The sequence below is a fragment of the Eublepharis macularius genome, chromosome 5 (genome assembly GCF_028583425.1).
Source record: "Eublepharis macularius isolate TG4126 chromosome 5, MPM_Emac_v1.0, whole genome shotgun sequence".
In the NCBI taxonomy this organism is placed as follows: domain Eukaryota; kingdom Metazoa; phylum Chordata; class Lepidosauria; order Squamata; family Eublepharidae; genus Eublepharis; species Eublepharis macularius.
Window position 1 is genome coordinate 2,844,029 of NC_072794.1, and position 16,916 is coordinate 2,860,944.

Consider the following 16,916-nt stretch of genomic DNA (forward strand, 5'->3'; position numbering starts at 1 on the left):
GGTTGCCAACTCTGGGTTGGGAAATTCCTAGAGATCTGAGGGTGGAATTTGGGGAAAGCTAAAGCCTCAGCAGGGTATAATGCCATAGAATCGCCCCTGCACAACACCCATTTTATGCAGGAGAACTGATCTCTATGACCTGGAGATCAATTGTAAGATTTGGGGATCTCCAGGCCTCACCTGGAGGTTGGCAACTAGGGACGTGTGTTTCGGCTTTCTGAATGCCGAAAGAAAGCCGAAACAAAAGTGTTTCGGCTTCTTTCAGGTTAGCCGAAACGTTTCAGAGAAAGCCGAAACGTTTCGGCTAGCCGAAAGAAAAAAAGCCGAAACGTTTCCACCAAAGGGCATGGCAGCAGTATCTTACACAAAAATAACACAACTCACTTAACATCAGAGAATCACAAAAGCACAATTCCTGTCAAAAACACTTTATTTCTTGAACAGCTTTAGGATACACAGCAGGGGGGCGCACCAAAGGGCATGACAGAAGTGTACTACACAAAATAATACAACCCACTTCACCGTTTTTGACAGCAGTTGTGTTTGTGTGATTCTCTGATGTGAAGTGAGTTGTGTTATTTTTATGTAGTACACTGCTTTCATGCCCTGTTGTGCCTTCCTACTGTGTAACCTAAAGCAGTTAAGGAAATAAAGTGCTTTTGTCAGCAATATTTTGGGGTGATTCTCTGATGTTAAGTGAGTTGTGTTATTTTTGTGTAAGATACTGCTGCCATGCCCTTTGGTGCACCCCCCTGCTGTGTATCCTAAAGCTGTTCAAGAAATAAAGTGTTTTTGACAGGAATCGTGTTTTGTGATTCTCTGATGTTAAGTGAGTTGTGTTAATTTTTCTGTGTGGGGGACTGCTGGTGTAATGTGTCATAATGCTTTGCCTACTTGTACTTTGAAAGGGAAAAAATAATTTTTAAAAAACTTTATTTTGTGTTGTTCATGTTTTATTCTTTGTTGTGCAGTTGGTTCCCATCATAGGGAACAATGGGGCTGGCTGGCCAGCCATCTCTGTAGGTGGTGGGGGAATTTGAGGGAGGGTGTCTGTGGTTCAGGTGCTCTTTCACAGGGACCAGCTGGCACTCAGAAGTGTGCCCACCATTGTGGCACCCCTGGGCTGTACAGAATTGCCCAGGGAAAGAGAGTTTAGAAGTTCCCAGCATAGGGAACAAAGGGAGAGGGCTGGCCTTTGCCAGCCTGTTCCTGGGGTTATGGGTGTGGGGCAGGTGGGGGTGGATTTGGGTCTGTGAGGGGCTAATGTGGGGATTTGGGTCTGTGTGTGGCAGCTGGGGGGGGATTGGGTTTGTGTGGGGCTGTAAGGGGTGGACTTTAGGGGCTGAAAGGACCTACTTGGGGAGGCCATGAAACGGCCCCCCCCAAGTGGGAGCAGGCTGAGCCTTGGTGGGGGGTGGGAGGAGGGGTGGGAGAAGGGCCCCTGAGGGCTGGGGGGCATTTTGCATGCAAAATGCCACCCCTGGCAAGACAAGCCTCCCCCAGCTGTCAGTGGTAGAGAAAAGAGCACCTACTTGGGGAGGCCATGAAATGGCCCCCCCAAATGGGAGCAGTCTGAGCCTTGGTGGGGGGTGGGAGGAAGGGTGGGAGAAGGGCCCCAGAGGGTTGGGGGGCATTTTGCATGCAAAATGCCACCCCTGGCAAGACAAGCCTCCCCCAGCTGTCAGTGGTAGAGATGAGAGCAGAGCACCTACTTGGGGAGGCCATGAAATGCCCCCCCCAAGTGGGAGCAGGCTGAGCCTTGGTGGGGGGTGGGAGGAAGGGTGGGAGAAGGGCCCCTGAGGGTAAGGGGGCATTTTGCATGCAAAATGCCACCCCTGGCAAAGGAAGCCTGCTTCTTCATTTTTTCCCCATAGGAAATAATGAAGAAGATGAGAAGCAGCATGCTAACAATATGCTGCTCCTTCGCTTTCTTATGGGAGGATAGGGGGACCTGCTTTGGGGGGCCATAACTTGGCCCCCCAATGTCCAATCGGTCTGAATCTTGGGGGTTTTTTAGAGAGGGGTTAGAGGAAGGTCCCCACCAATTTTGGGCTGATTCGGTGGGAAAATGCCTCCCCCAGACGTCCGGGAAGACGGAGGCATTTTCCCATTGAAAAAGCCGAAAGCCGAAAGAAAGCCGAAAGCCGAAAGCCGAAACGGCTGGCCGTTTCGGCTTTCGGCTTATTCGAAAGAGATTCTTCTTTCAGCTTTTGGCTTTCGGCTTTAGCCGAAAGTTTTTGGCTTGCACACCCCTATTGGCAACCCTAGATTACAACAACTTCTTAAACTCACTTTGCAGAGTAGGGTTCCCCTCTAAAACTGCTCATGTTAATTTGCTTCATAATGCTTACAACATAATCCTTAAAACAACCTTTAAGATAGGACCACATTACCACAGAAGAGGAGAGAGGCATAGAGCCAAGCTACAAGTGACGAATGACACTTGAACGGCAAGTGAACAGGCTCACGTGTTTCCTCCCTGTTCACTTGCACTCCACTTGCGCTCCACTTGATCACATAGTGCAAGTGAACAGGGAGGAATACATGTGAGTCTGTTCACTTGCCATTCAAGTGTAATTCGTCACTTGTAGCTTGGCCCATAGAGGATACTGTCATCCTAAGGTCCCAGCACTAATGGCAGGGTATTCCAATCATTCCCACGACATCTCATATTCTTATAAATCATAGTTGTCTGCCTGTGCATGCACTCCTACCTGGCCAACCCTTAATTGGGAAAAAAAAATCAAAGCTCAGTCTGCCAGAAGGTCTATTTCCACCCCATCCCCCTTCTTCCCAGTGTTCTGGAGTTGGGGTCACTGAGGGTGTGGGGAAGGAAAGAAGTTGCGAATTTCCTGCATTGTGCAGAGGGTTGGACTAGATGACCCTGGAGATCCCTTCCAACCCTACCATTCTATGATTCCAGTCAGGAGACTGGAGATGTAGACAACCTGATTTAACGGACTCTTTTCTGCCAAGGGAACTAATCTCTGTGGCCTGGAGATCAGTCTTATAATGCCAGAACTCCAGGTAGGGTTGACAGCTTTGGGTAGGGAAATACCTGGAGATTTTAGGGGTGGATCTTGGGGAGGGTGGGGTTTAAGGAGGCACTGGAGCCCAGCAGGTGATAACCTCATCATGTCCACTGTCCAAAGCAGCCATTTAGTCCAGGGAAACCAATTCTCTGCCACCTGGAGATCAGTTATAATTCTAGGAAACCTCCAACTACCACCTGGAAGCTGGCAACCCTACCTCCAGGACCTGTAGGGTTGTCTGCCTCCAGGTGAGGCGTGGAGATCTCCTGGAGCTACAGACTACAGGCAACTAGACTACAGATATGTTTTCCTGGGGAAATGGCTGCTTTGGCTGCCCTCGCCAGGCTCCATCCCCAAATTTCCAGGAATTTCCTAACCTGAAGTTGGCAACCCTAACCATGAGCATGATAACCACAGTGCCAGTAAAAATGGATTATATGCTCTTTTTTTTGCTGAAAAAGATGGCATCATTACTCAGCTGTAAAGTTGCACCGGTTCACACCAATGCCTGCCTGCCCCCCCTCCCCCATAAGTCCCCACTTGGCTGCTTAAGAGGGCCCATTCTCTCTTTCTCTGGTTTAGTGGGTCAGGCCAGCACACAAGGACTTGGACTTAGGAAAACCAGTACTTGGTACCAATGGGTACTGTAACCAAAAAACCCCTGGCTTTTCTGTTGTGTTTGGAATTTCCTTGGAACCAACACGGTTCATCTGCATCTGTCAGAATATGGTAGCCAGGTCTCTGTACCATTGCAACAAGAAGTCCAAGCTCTGGGTTAAATGGTTTTTATTCAGAAATCCAATCTTTCCATATATATGTCCATAGAGGCAAGAAAGCATCCAAGCAGTACGTGCTTCCTTGATTGGAATAGAAACTTGAGGAAAGTACAGCTCTCAATACTCAAACATTTCACCCCTCCCACTTAGACCACAGAATTGTGCTGGAAGGAATTTGGGAACTTCTTCTGGAGTTTAGCTAGAGAGGACAAAGAGGCATAAAAGAAACAGCAACATTTCAGATAGTGCAAGGTCATTACAGTGAGCATCAAGGAAAGAGAACACAGCTGTGTTCTCAGACAGCTAGAGGGAGAGAAACGAAAGTGATGATTAGAGCATTTACAACATGAAATCAAGACACAGCGTTAGCAATGGTTCAACACCTAGAACAATGTTATGGATGCCGAGGTGTAGACATGACAGCATCCATGGTCTGAAGTTTGTACAATTCAGAATCTGACGATGATATTTTGTAGCTTCATGTGGTTTCTCTCTCTCTCTCTCTCTCTCTCTCTCTCTCTCTCTCTCTCTTTCATGTTCTTTCTGTGGCTTAGTCTGCATAACCACAGGCCTGTTTCTCAGAAACTGTGCTATGGAGAAACGACTTCATGATCTATTTCATGCTCTCGATGGCTGATATCCAAGAACGGACACCTGTATGACGAGGCAAATCCATGCAACAAGGGAAGACCAACGGGGAGGGGCCATGCTTCAGGGGCTGGGCACCTGCTTGGCTTGCAGAACGTCCCGGGACGAGGCAGGAGGTGATGTGGAAGACCTCCAGTCTGAGTAGATAAGATTGACCTTTGGAAGGCCCGGGGTCCGTCCTGATAGAAGGCAGCTTCGTGCACATAAACTTCTGGGCAAAAAAATTAATTTGGAAGTAAAAAGGAAGGTAGCAAAAAGATAATTAGTGACATCTGAAAATATAAACTATTTCTTTTTTTATAGCCATGAGCAGGCTCCTTGTATTTGAGCAAGCTGGTGCACAGGTAGTCTATTCATTTGTTTTTTATTAAATGCAGGCCTTTTTTTCAGCTGGAACGCGGTGAAATGGATTTCTGGCATCTCTTGAAAATGGTCACCTGGCCAGTGGCCCCACCCCCTGATCTCCAGACAGAGGGGAGTTGAGATTGTCCTTGGTGCAGCCGCGTGGAGGGCAATCTCAACTCCCTTCTGTCTGGAGATCAGGGGGCGGGCCACCAGCCATGTGACCATTTTCTCCAAGGGCGATTTAAACTTTAAAAAACTCCCCCCTTGATCCAGCTGACCCAAAGTGACGTCATTGTGCGGTCCTGAGTTCCACCACTTCTTTTCCCGGAAAAAAAGCTCTGATTAAATGTCTATCCCACTTTTAACCTACTTCATTTATATCCTGCCTTTTCCCTCCCCAAGTGGCTTACATAGTTCTCTTCTCCTCTATTTAATCCTTACAACAGTCCTGTGAGGTAGGTTAGGCTAAGAGGGTCAGACTGGCCCAAGCTTCCATGGCAGAGTGAGGGGCTGACCCCGACTCTCCCCATTCTTGTCCAACATTCTAACCACTACACCACACCAGCCCTCTTTTTGTGGTGTACGGATTGAAGGGGGGGGCACAAGATACACTAATTGTCGGGCTTTGGTGCATCTCCCTACTAGCTCCCACGTTTCCCCCTGTCCGCCTCCCAGATAGCTCAGGGTGGCCCACGTGGTCCTCTCTTCTCCCTTTTATCCTCACAACAACCCTATTAGGTAGATTTGGAGAGAATGTGCAGTTGGCCCAAAGTTTCCCAGAGAACTTCCTAGCAAAACTGGAGTCTTATGTCTTTGCAAATTTGCACTTATATACCCGATTAAATTGTTTATTGAAATGTTCTTGATATTGTCTGTACTAATCTCACACTATGTAATACGCCTTGAGTCTCAGTGAGAAAGGAGGTGTGTGATGCGTGTTGCAAAGCATTCACAGAGAGGCCTGATGCAAGTCAACCTGAGGATGTGGTCATGGTTTCGATGGGGAGTTTGTGTCACCCAACCAAGGATGGTGACTGAGATCAATTGAGGTACCTGGACTTGACGGAAGTGTCGATGATGCCAAGAAATGACACCATTTGGGTTTATTTCCCTGCAGCCCATGTAGATTTGAAACCTTCCTTACCCTATAAAAGGACCAATCGGTATAGCCTTTTTCTGCCTGCTGTGGAGAACCCTCTTGAGAGTCAAGACTGCGGCCAGATGATGATGTAGGACCTGCCACAGCAAGTCTCTCAAGTTTAAAGAGGCTGAGCCAATTGAAAAGTAAGGCATCTTCTCCCCTTTGTGGTTTGAGTCTGACACGAGCCATTGAAATGGGATCGCAATGATATTAGATCTGTCTTTTGGGATTGGGTTCTGATGGTTTGACCGAATTCTGCCGCTCTGAATAAACTATTATAAACTGTTAAATGAACCTTGTGGCACTGCATTCTGCAAATGCACCACAGATCTGTTAAATGCAGGGCTTTTTTTCAGCTGGAACACAGTGGAACGGAGTTCCGGAACCTCTTGAAAATGGTCACATGGCTGGTGGCCCCGCCCCCTGATCTCCAGACAGAGGGGAGTTGAGATTGCCCTCCGCACCGCTGAGCGGTGCGGAGGGCAATCTCAACTCCCCTCTGCCTGGAGATCAGGGGGCGGGGCCACCAGCCATGTGACCATTTTCTCCGAGGGCAACCCACTGAGTTCCACCACCTCTTTCGCCAGAAAAAAAGCCCTGGTTAAATGTGAACTAATCTCATACCTACTTTGAAAATCTCACTTTCTCTTTCTCTCAAGGTATTCACTTTGGAAGTCGAGGCATGTTGTTTGGCCAACTATACTAGCTGCAGAAAGGAAACTGTTTTTCAGAAATTCTCTTGGTAACACACACATAGACACACACACAAGCTATTGGTGATTTTTCCCATTGTGTTGGGTCAGACGTACACACACAAGCAGCTGAGATTCTCTGTTTTGTGCTGCAAGGAAAGGTAGGTGTGAATGTTTTTGTGTGTACGGGGTTAAGGACATCACAAAAAGTGCTGAGAGTTGTATGGAGCTTGGGGGTGAAATGAATACATTCCTTTTCTGCCAATCATGAATGTGCCACAATCTACATGCCAAAATTGGATATGAAAGTGGACATACAGTGACTTTTAAGTAACAGTCTACTACATTTAAGAGTGCCTAACAGCTGACTCAGAGTTGTATTTATCAAATTTGGTTAAAGGAATAAAAGTACACCAGATGGGTTCCATGCTTAATCTTTACGTTCAGTGGCAGACCGCTAAATGTTAGGGGTTGTCAATGAGCCATATGGGGGAGAAGGGAAACAGAGCAGCTCAGCCGACAGCCTGGAATGTTTGGCCCTTCCAGACACGTGATGAGCCTGGTGTTGGTGGCAACGGCCTTCTTGGTCTTGCAGAGGACTGCGGCTTCTGCAGGATTGGACCTGGACCTGGAGGAAGGCTGGAAAAGGTGGAAGAGCACCCATGGCAAAGAATACCTGGAAGTGAGTTTGCCCTGCTGTAATTGTGACCTTGAGCTGAGTGCTTTTGAGCATGTGCAGAATGCTGTTGTGGAGAGCTATGCTTTTTTTAATGGCAAAGCGTCTCTTTGCTTGTGCAAAATGCTTGGCACTAGATTGCTGTAAGAAAAACAAATTGCCTTTTGCAAATCATCCCTGTGTTTGTGACTATGCTGGATCCAAGAAGGGATCTGCAGGCTGTCAGAGTGGACCCTTGGCTGTCCCACCCCAGAGGGAAGTTGCATGCCACAGCCCCCCTCTTACTTCTCAAGGGCAGCCTTCAGCTGCAAATAAAGTATAGTCTTGGTGTGATCCAGAGCATGAGAAGTGCCATCTGGTACTGGAGTCGGTGCCCCAGGCAGACTCTTTTCAAGGCTGGCTGGCTGGATTCCTTCTGACTTCCTTGCAGGGGGAACAGAACTTCCGTAGGACCATCTGGGAAAAAAATCTAGAGATGATTCAGCAGCACAACTTGGAGGCTTCTCTGGGGAAACACACCTACTGGCTGGGGATGAACCACTTTGGAGATTTGGTAAGTGGAATCTTGCTGGTTTCACAGACTTCCCTGTTAACCGTTTGTTTGGCCTGTATTTCATCATGTTTTGCCTTTCAAATATCTTCTGGCTGCACCCTAGATCTATGTCTATTATGTTTTTATGCCGTTCTTCCTCCAAGGAAGCTCAGGATGGCATACCTAGTTCTCCCCTCAATGTTATCCTTACAACAACCCTGTGAGGTAGGTTAAATTGAGACAGTAACTGGCCAAGGGCGTAACTAATATGGTACAACATTTTTGGGTTGTGTTTGCCATGAAGACTTCCAATCGGATGCATTTTTTTTAGTTCTGTGCTTGGACCGCAATCCCCAGGTGTGTGTGGGCCCCATCTGAATCCAGTCCATGGAAGGTGGGGAGAGGGTGCTTGTGATTCACCTCGTGCCATTTTCCTGACCTGTGTGTGTGGGGGGGTTTCTTTGGCCCCACTGGGGAAACCATGAGAAGATGAGGCACTCTCAGTGGGAAAAATGGCATTCCTCCAGGGCTATTTCAGGTCAGGGCAATAGTATGGGCAGAAGACATCTAAGCACTCTCTCTTTGCATGCCATGACCCGGATCCAAATCAGACCCCTGCTCACCTGGGATCTGAGTTCCAGGGGAGGTCTGATTGCCAGTCCTTGTGATGGACCCAGACATGAACAAAGCTTCATAGGTCCCAGCTGGAGATCTGAAATTAGGTGGCTGCGCTCTAGCGGTTGGTCCTCTTCCTGCTTGCTGCTTCGTATCACTGGGAAACCTGACTTGCCTGAATCCACTTGGCTCTTTCAGGAAAGCAGGGTCTCAAGTCAGCTGTAAAAGCAATTTGGACTGGGCTGTGCAGGGAGGCACTTCAGCCCCACTTCGGCTTCACTAGCTGCAGTGAGGCTTCTAGCGCTGCAATTACCATTTTAAAGGGGAAAACAGGTTGCAAAGGGCAGGTCTTCTATTCCCTTAATGTAACCGTTAGATTAAAAAATGGCTACTTCATGCTATCATTTTCTAACTGATCTTCCACCACTCTCTTTCCCAGGGCTTTTTTTCTGGGAAAAGAGGTGGTGGAACTCAGTGGGTAGCCCTTGGAGAAAATGGTCACATGGCTGGTGGCCCCGCCCCCTGATCTCCAGACAGAGGGGAGTTGAGATTGCCCTCATCTCAACTCCCCTCTGTCTGGAGATCAGGGGGTGGGGCCACCAGTCATGTGACCATTTTCAAGAGAAAATAGTCACATGGCTGGTGGCCCCGCCCCCTGATCTCCAGACAGAGGGGAGTTTACATTTCCGTCTGCGCCGCTCGGCAGCGCGGAGGGCAATCTCAACTCCCCTCTGTCTGGATATCAGGGGGCGGGGCCACCAGCCATGTGACCATTTTCAAGAGGTTCCGGAACTCCGTTCCACCGCTTTCCAGCTGAAAAAAAGCCCTGCTCTTTCCCATCACGCTCCCTCACTTGTGAGTCATTACACTCTTACTTTGCTTTGCAGCCCCGCCATTTCAAGTTGAGAATCCCTGTTTTGATCTCACAAATCAAAGATCGTTTTGAACCAATGATTTTATTTTTCTAACGTAAAGAGATGTCGGAGCTCAAGTCTGAACAGTCCTGTGCTCTGAGCCTCAGCTGCAAGGCGAATTTGCATTCTGCCGATGCTCAGAGCCACTTCCCTCTGGTGTTCTTACTTCTCAATTTGAATTCTGGCAATCGAAGCAGGTTTTGGGCATGAGTCTTTGGGAGAACCTTAGGAATTAATTCTGGAAAAAGGAACTGGTGGGGGAAGATTGGGGAGGCTGTTGAGTTGATTGATTGATTGATTGATTGTCATTTATAGTCCACCTTTCTCACTGAGACTCAAAGAGGATTACTCAACATGAGATAAGTACAATCCGTATCAAGTACATTTCCATACAGTATCAAAGACATTTCCATAAACAATGCTGTAGGGTAAAGAGATAAAAGTTTAAAAAGACATATAGCGTTAGCAAGAATCCAATATAAAGTAGAAGAAAATACTGAAATGGAACTGAAACGGAGTTGCTGATTCCTGTTAAAACCCTTGCTCAGGTCATAAAGACGCTCGACATACCTCAAGACTCAGGGCCAAGCTAGAAGTGACGAAGTATACTTGAATGGCAAGTGAACAGACTCACATCTATTCCTCCCTGTTCACTTGCGCTCCACTCGATCGCTACGTGATTCGTCACTTCTAGCTTGGCCCCCAGTGCCTGGATGCTGTGGTTGGGTGGTTGAGGGACAGTTGATGGAGTCCAGCTGACAGCAATAGACTCTCTCAGGAGTTTGGGAGTGTGGCTGGATTTCACACTATCTATGGACAAGCAAGTGTACACGGTGGCGAGGCTGGCGTTCTATCATCTCTGCTGGGCTCCCCAATTTATCCCCCGATTTGCCCTGGTTGCGGGCTGCAAGCCTAGCCATTCCCCCGGTGTGGGGGCCCTGCTCAGGTGAAAGATAAGATCTTATTGCGAGAGGAAGACCCTGCTGCTCTCTTCCCCAGACAAATGAAGAGTACAACCAGAGGATGAACGGCTTCCATCAGGGCCCAGCTGAACCCCCTGGTGGGAACATGACCTTGTTCCAAAAATCAGCTACTCTGAAAACTCCCAAGGAAGTGGACTGGCGGAAAAAGGGTTATGTCACCAGAGTCAAAGACCAGGTGAGAAGAGGGGCTGGTGGAGATGTGTGAACGGGACCTCCAGGAAAAGCCAGGAGCCGGGCAAAGGGAGAGAATAAAACCTCCTGGCACAGGGAGGGGGGGGGCTCTTGGGCTGGCTTGAGCTGGAAGCTGGAGGAGCTGAGAGCTGGCTCCCCGCAGGCTGGAGGCCTGGGCCAGGGAAGGCATGAGGACAGCTCAGTAAGCTGGAACTTTCCAAGATGGAGAGCCTGCCTAACCAGAAGAGGGACAGAGGAATTGCCCCATTTCTTTTGAGTTCCCTCGGGTGCTTTGGTGCTGGGCTTAAAGTGCGACTGTGGACACTTTTTCTCTTTTCTTTAATAAATGCTTTTTAAAAGTTCCTAAATGCTGGTAGCTGTTCTCTGTACCACTCAGAGCCAAGCTACAAGTGACGAATTACACTTGCCTGGCAAGTGAACGGGCTCACATGTATTCCTCCCTGTCCACTTGCATCCAGGGATCTATCTGCCATAGCCTGTCATCCATAGCCTGACATTTAGCCTGGTGCTGGGTAGCAGAAGACTGGCCAGAAGGCAGGGCTGAGAGCGGCAAGCCTGCCCAGGGGAGTGGGGAGACTTTGCACTCCCCATAGGCAATTCCCCAAAACGCCAAGTGGTGGCAGCAGGCACAAAAGAGAAGGCGCGAAAGCCTCTCTGAGTGTTGAGGGCCACCAGGCGGGTGGCACCTGCCAGGTAGAGACTTGGAGTGCTACTGGTTACCCCTAGGCACCCCAGAGGGCAAGAAGGGGCAGTGCTCATCATGGGTCAGTGGGGCTGTTTCACCACATATAGGTAGAAAATATCTCTTAAGCCGGGATGATAGTTTTGCATGGTGAATGTTGAATCTGAAAACAGCTTCCTGAATTCCAAAAGGTTGAATGCAACAGATTTTGCATTTTCATGACCCCGATCCCATCCATCTGTCCTTGGTTTTCCTTTTCTGCAGGGCAACTGTGGGTCATGTTGGGCATTCAGTGCCACTGGAGCCCTGGAAGGCTTGCATTTCAAGGTGACCAAACAGCTGGTCTCGCTAAGTGAACAAAATCTCATCGACTGCTCTGAAAAATTCCGTAACCGTGGATGTCGTGGTGGGAATGCCTCGCGGGCCTTCTTATACGTGCAGCATAACGGGGGCATCAACTCAGAGCAAACGTACCCCTATTTGTCACAGGTAATGTGTGGAGCTCCAGGTGTATCCTGTAGGTGTCAAACAACAAGAGTCATCTGTCAATCTATCTACCCATTTACCTGCATCCTAAATTTAGATTCCTATTTGCCTACTATCTGCCTAGCACATTTTTAATCTTGCCCTTCCTTGAAGAATCTCAGAACAACACACATGGTTCTCCCGTCTTCCACTTTATCCTCACAACAATAAGCTTGTGAAGCAGGCGAAGCTGAGAGTGTGTGACTGGCCCAGGGTGAGCCTCGTGGCAGAGGGGCAATTTGACTTCAGGCCTCGCAGAGTCCAACATCCTAACCATTAGACTACGCGGTACCTGCTTCCCAAGTATTACCCCTGGTTGTTTTTTGTGCAAGCAGAACTGAGAGCTCAGGCATCAGCGTATCCTTAGCTTTCATTTTTTAAAAAAAGAATGCAATCTTCCCATCCATAAAACAGGGCAAGGGTGAACTAACATAGAACCTAATAGCAACTTTACCCCATCCCAAAGAACCCAGAACAAGTCCTCAGTTGAGAGTCCAGTTGGGAATTTCTCCCTCTCACACACAACCCAGAATAAAGCCTGGGTGCCATTTCTCTGCAGAACAGCGCCTCCTGCCGCTACAACCCCCAGAAACCAGCAGCCAGGTGTACTTCTTTCGTAGTGGTGCCGAAGGGGGATGAGAAAGCCCTGGAGCAAGCTGTTGCCAATGCTGGCCCTGTTTCCATTGCCCTGGATTCTAGGAGCAAAGAGTTTCAGTTCTACAAGTCAGGTAAGGTGCCCTGGGGGGAGGAAGGTGGGCGCTGAGCATTTAAAACACCTCTGTTTTACTGCAGCAAATGCGGGTATCCCCGCCCACCCCCAAACACTTAAAACAGAAGGAAATCACCAATGGAGGAAGCTTTGCAGTGTAGCTACCGTGTCAAATAAAAACGAGCAACCTGAATACACTAAGGGCAAAAATGAACAGATGGTGGTATAAATCGCAGGTTGCAGGCACGAACAACCTCTGGTTGCCTTGGAGAAGGGAAAGGGCTTCAACCTTCAGCATCAATTTTGCTCACTGAAACTGGGCTCCCTGCTTTGTTAGCATTTTAAAGAAAAAAATGCACGTTTTTTAAAGGACATCCTCCATTCCAAATACTAATAGAAGGGCAGGGAGGCCGTTTCCATTACAGTGAAAGTTGAAAGATTAGCCCTCCTCTCTCTTGCACAGTACAGAGGAAGTAAAGGTTTGTAAGAGCCTGCCATTTGCATTTTATGACTGAAATGTATGACCTTTGCCATGTCTGTCTGGGCCCTAGCCATCCAGTTCAAATGAAATTATTTAACTGATCAAAAATGAAAATGTCAACAATATGCACAAAAATGCATCAAGCACTGTGTACAACCGCCAACCATATTCCTGTTTGTTATAATATCTATAGTGAGAGTAGCCTTTTTAGGAACATTTTAACCTTGATATGACAGAGGACATTATACTTTCTTTTAAACTGACCAAAACAAATTCTAGTCATAGCATAGATGATATCTTTAAGGAGGGAATAATATTCCTTTTAGTAAATGTTCCAAAGGAATTGATTTTAACCAGGGCTTTTTTTCAGCAGGAACTCCGTGGAACGGAGTTCCGGAACCTCTTGAAAATGGTCACGTGGCTGGTGGCCCCGCCCCCTGATCTCAAGACAGAGGGGAGTTCAGATTGGAGCGGCGCAGAGGGCAATCTGAACTCCCCTCTATCTGGAGATCAGGGGGCGGGGCCACCAGCCATGTGACCATTTTCTCCGAGGGCAACCCACTGAGTTCCACCACCTCTTTTCCCAGAAAAAAACCCTGATTTTAACCATTGCTTTCCCAGTTCCGCTCTTCTACCAGTTCCTTCACACACATCCCTCAAAGACAGGAGAGGTGGGTGGGGGAGGCAGAGGTGGAGTGGCCATTATGAACACCAGGAAAGGCCCCAGTGGGCCAGTGGCCGGGGGGGCTGCCCTGACTGAGGCGAGTCTTGCTTCACCTCATGTGCAGTGGCTCTGGGGTGAGGTGAGTCACAGGCAGCTGCCACCACCCACCGGTTCTTCCTCCCTGAGGAGGACATGGCTCAGTGATGGGTCCTTTTTCCGTGCCATTTTGCCTTCCCAGACCATCCCTTGGTGAAGGAGCAATGGAGGAAGGTAAAAAGGGAAATGCTGCTAAGAATGCTCCCAACAAGGTAGTCCTCATAAAAATCTGCAAGAGAATGAATCAGTCTTTTACTAGTATCCTTCTTGACTAATATCCTTCTTTTACTAGTATCCTTTAAATTTCTCCTCTGCTCAGGGATCTTCTCCAGCCCTTGGAGTGGCCATGAGTTAAACCACGCCATGCTCGTAGTAGGTTATGTCAGTTCCCCAAAAGGTGGGAAAGGAAGAGGCTATTGGATCCTCAAGAACAGGTGAGAGGGAGAGTTGTCTAAGAAAGGCGGCCGGACATACAGAGATCTGGTGGCCTTTGATTATAAATCAGACTAGTGAAAAGTCAGGAATTGTGAGGGAGGGTAACGAGAGGGCCCTTCAATCGAGCGCTTTTTGAAGGTGTGTGGATGCCCGAACCGTGAGATCCCCGTTACCCCACAGAACTCAACACAAGCTGTTGTGGACGGGAGCAGTTCCTGTCAGAATAGCTCCACCACTTCATCGGTGTAGCTCCGTCTTTGGCTCACGCTCTGAGCCCTGAGTGACTCTGACGTCCTTTTCGCTAAGCAATGCTCATTTTCAAGGTGAAAGGCCAGCACAGCAGGACTTGTATTACTCTGTCTGTCTGCCTGGGATGTTTACTCTCTTCATATTATTCTCTGACAGTTGGTCTAAAATGTGGGGTGAAAAAGGCTACATGCGACTGTTGAAAGGAGCCAATCATTGCGGTATAGCCGACGGTGCGAGCTACCCTGTCCTGGCACCAGTCTAAAACTGTGACCCGTCCTCCTGAACTTCCCAGCTTCAGTACCCTGAACTGTTGTACGTCGGGCTGCTGCTTCCATCAGAGCTGGAGTGAAATTATGCAGAGATTTCTGACAAATGTTTGTAACTGTGATGAATGCTCACAGAGCTTCAATACCATTTTTGTGTATTCTGGAGAAACTATGGGGAAGAAAAGGGTGGTGGCTGAGAAGGACAGTAGAACTCACGTTTGCAGTGGGCTACAGAAGGGCAAAATGCTGGTCTATTAGCACCTTAGAGACCAACTGGATTTCCAGGGCATGGTCAGTGGCTCACTTTTACCTTTGCACCATGGATGGTTTCACATTTCTCATAGTTGTTTCAACCTGAAAGTCACCTTTTTAACCTCTCCCTCCTGCATGTCAAACTTGTGATTCTTTTTTCTTTTCGTGCCATTTTCTCTTTCCTGGCACCCAGATTTTTCCCATAAAAGTTTTTTTTTTCAATAGCAGTTCCGTAGCAATAAAACATTGTGATACTTTATGTACAAATGACATACATTGTATGTACAACAGTCCCTATGCATTGCAAATAAAAGCACAAAATATGTGTCCACTGTACAAGATTATCAGCCAAAGGGGGGATTTAAAAACCATTGTGAAAAATATAAGTGAACAAGTAGGGAACTTTGAGACTCACACATGTGGGGGGAGATCTCCCCCATCCCCTCTCTCTGTGGGCCAAGCTAGAAGTGATGAATGACACTTGAACGGCAAGTGAACAGACTCACACGTATTCCTCCCTGTTCACATAGTGATTGAGTGGAGTGCAAGTGGAGTGCAAGTGAACAGGGAGGAATGCATGTGAGTCTGTTCACTTGCCGTTCAAGTGTCATTCGTCACCTGTAACTTGTCCCACAGATGCTCAGGTGAAGTATCTTGTCATCATATATGCTTAATGGCAAAGGGGCTCTTAAGGAAATGGCAGTTTCATGTTCTGAGATGTGCATCGGTCTGTTTTCCTCTTTCGTGTTCTCTTTTTGTGGTTCTACCTGTCGAATGGACCACAAGCTGCTTTGTAAAAACACACACATACGCAAGTCTGTAATTCAGAAACCAAACCCTAAAATATCACGATAACCAAAAAACCCTCAAGCAAGCACTTTGTAAAGTGACTCTGCAAAACTGTACTGCAGACATGCAAACTTTGGTGCTGAATGGGTTAGAAGTGCTGGATATTGGGGCGCTGCTTGGGGCAGACGTCCAGGGGCCCCAGCTCATGGCTTTAGCAGAGGTTCCCCAAATGTTAGCAAGCCCTGTTGACCGATGGTAGGGGACAGAATTTAGTACCACTGAGAAACGGTATGCTTAAAATCAGGTTATATCGTGTGTCTTCATCTGCAGAGATGGTGGGGTGGGCTGGTGCTAGGGTGGCCAGCCCTTGGCTGGGAACCCCCAGGAGCTTTGGGGAGGGTGCAGGGCAAGCTAGCCATCATGTCTAGTTACGTAACCAGCAGCGCTGGCAAACGTTGGTGCAATGCTTTAGCAATCTCCCAATGCGCTGTGGTTTTGCCACAGCGTTGCAGCAAAATTAATCACTTTTTCATTAAAACATGATGTCGCTTCTAGTTCTGAAGCTGGAAGTGGTGGCACAGCATCGCCACGGTGGCATTTATCCCCACCCCACCCCATTTTGTTTCTGCTGCAGCACCAGGCAGCAGTGGGAAGCTGGGAGCAGGAGGTCCCCCGCCACAGGCTGGTCTGCCTACCTGACGTGAGCTTACTGGATGTGCGTTGGAAGTGTACCGGACCCTCGGAAGGGCAGGAGGCCTAATGCCACTCTGCTCAGGATCAAAAATTACCTCCCTGCACCAGTGACCCAGCAGATGGTGGTGGATGCTAGACTGGAAGGAGAGGGGGACTTGGAGTACACAAGTTAAGAGGCAAAAAGTGCAAGTGCTGTTAAGCTGTTGGGATAATCTTAGTTTGGGGTGGGTTAACTGTGTCGGTCTGCAGTAGAACAGGTTTCTGTGTACAGCTGCAGGCTAGGTCAGGGGACAGGGTGGAAAGGTTGCGGTAGTGTGTCAAATTCCATTAGGGTTGCCGGTCCCCCGGTGTGGGTGAGATTTCCCCCACCCGCAGCCCCCAGCCCCCGCCACCACTCACCTGGCTGGCAGGGGGAAAGGCACGGGAAAGGGCCTCCCAGGGGCAGTGATGTCACTCCCGGTCCAAAGCCCAGGTGCACTCCTGGGGCCCGCGCCATGACATCACTCTTAGAAGTGATGTCATCACACCA

General features: G+C 48.4%; 1 protein-coding gene across 1 annotated transcript; it reads left to right on the top strand.

Moving 5' to 3' along the window:
• The first annotated feature begins 7,187 nt into the window (after window positions 1-7,187).
• Window positions 7,188-14,671, top strand: LOC129329864 (procathepsin L-like). Its single transcript, XM_054979573.1, has 7 exons — window positions 7,188-7,316; window positions 7,741-7,863; window positions 10,371-10,529; window positions 11,493-11,717; window positions 12,313-12,481; window positions 14,023-14,137; window positions 14,544-14,671. Exons 1-7 carry the CDS (start codon window positions 7,188-7,190, stop codon window positions 14,647-14,649), a joined length of 1,026 nt encoding a protein of 341 aa, XP_054835548.1. The 3' UTR covers window positions 14,650-14,671.
• The last annotated feature ends 2,245 nt before the right edge of the window (window positions 14,672-16,916 follow it).

Excerpts from the sequence above, each read along its gene's own strand:
- LOC129329864 (XM_054979573.1), top strand. The coding sequence starts at position 7,188 with ATGAGCCTGGTGTTGGTGGCAACGGCCTTCTTGGTCTTGCAGAGGACT. Across the intron at positions 7,864-10,370 it reads TGAACCACTTTGGAGATTTG|ACAAATGAAGAGTACAACCA; the intron begins GTAAGTGGAATC and ends TCTCTTCCCCAG. Across the intron at positions 11,718-12,312 it reads CGTACCCCTATTTGTCACAG|AACAGCGCCTCCTGCCGCTA; the intron begins GTAATGTGTGGA and ends ATTTCTCTGCAG.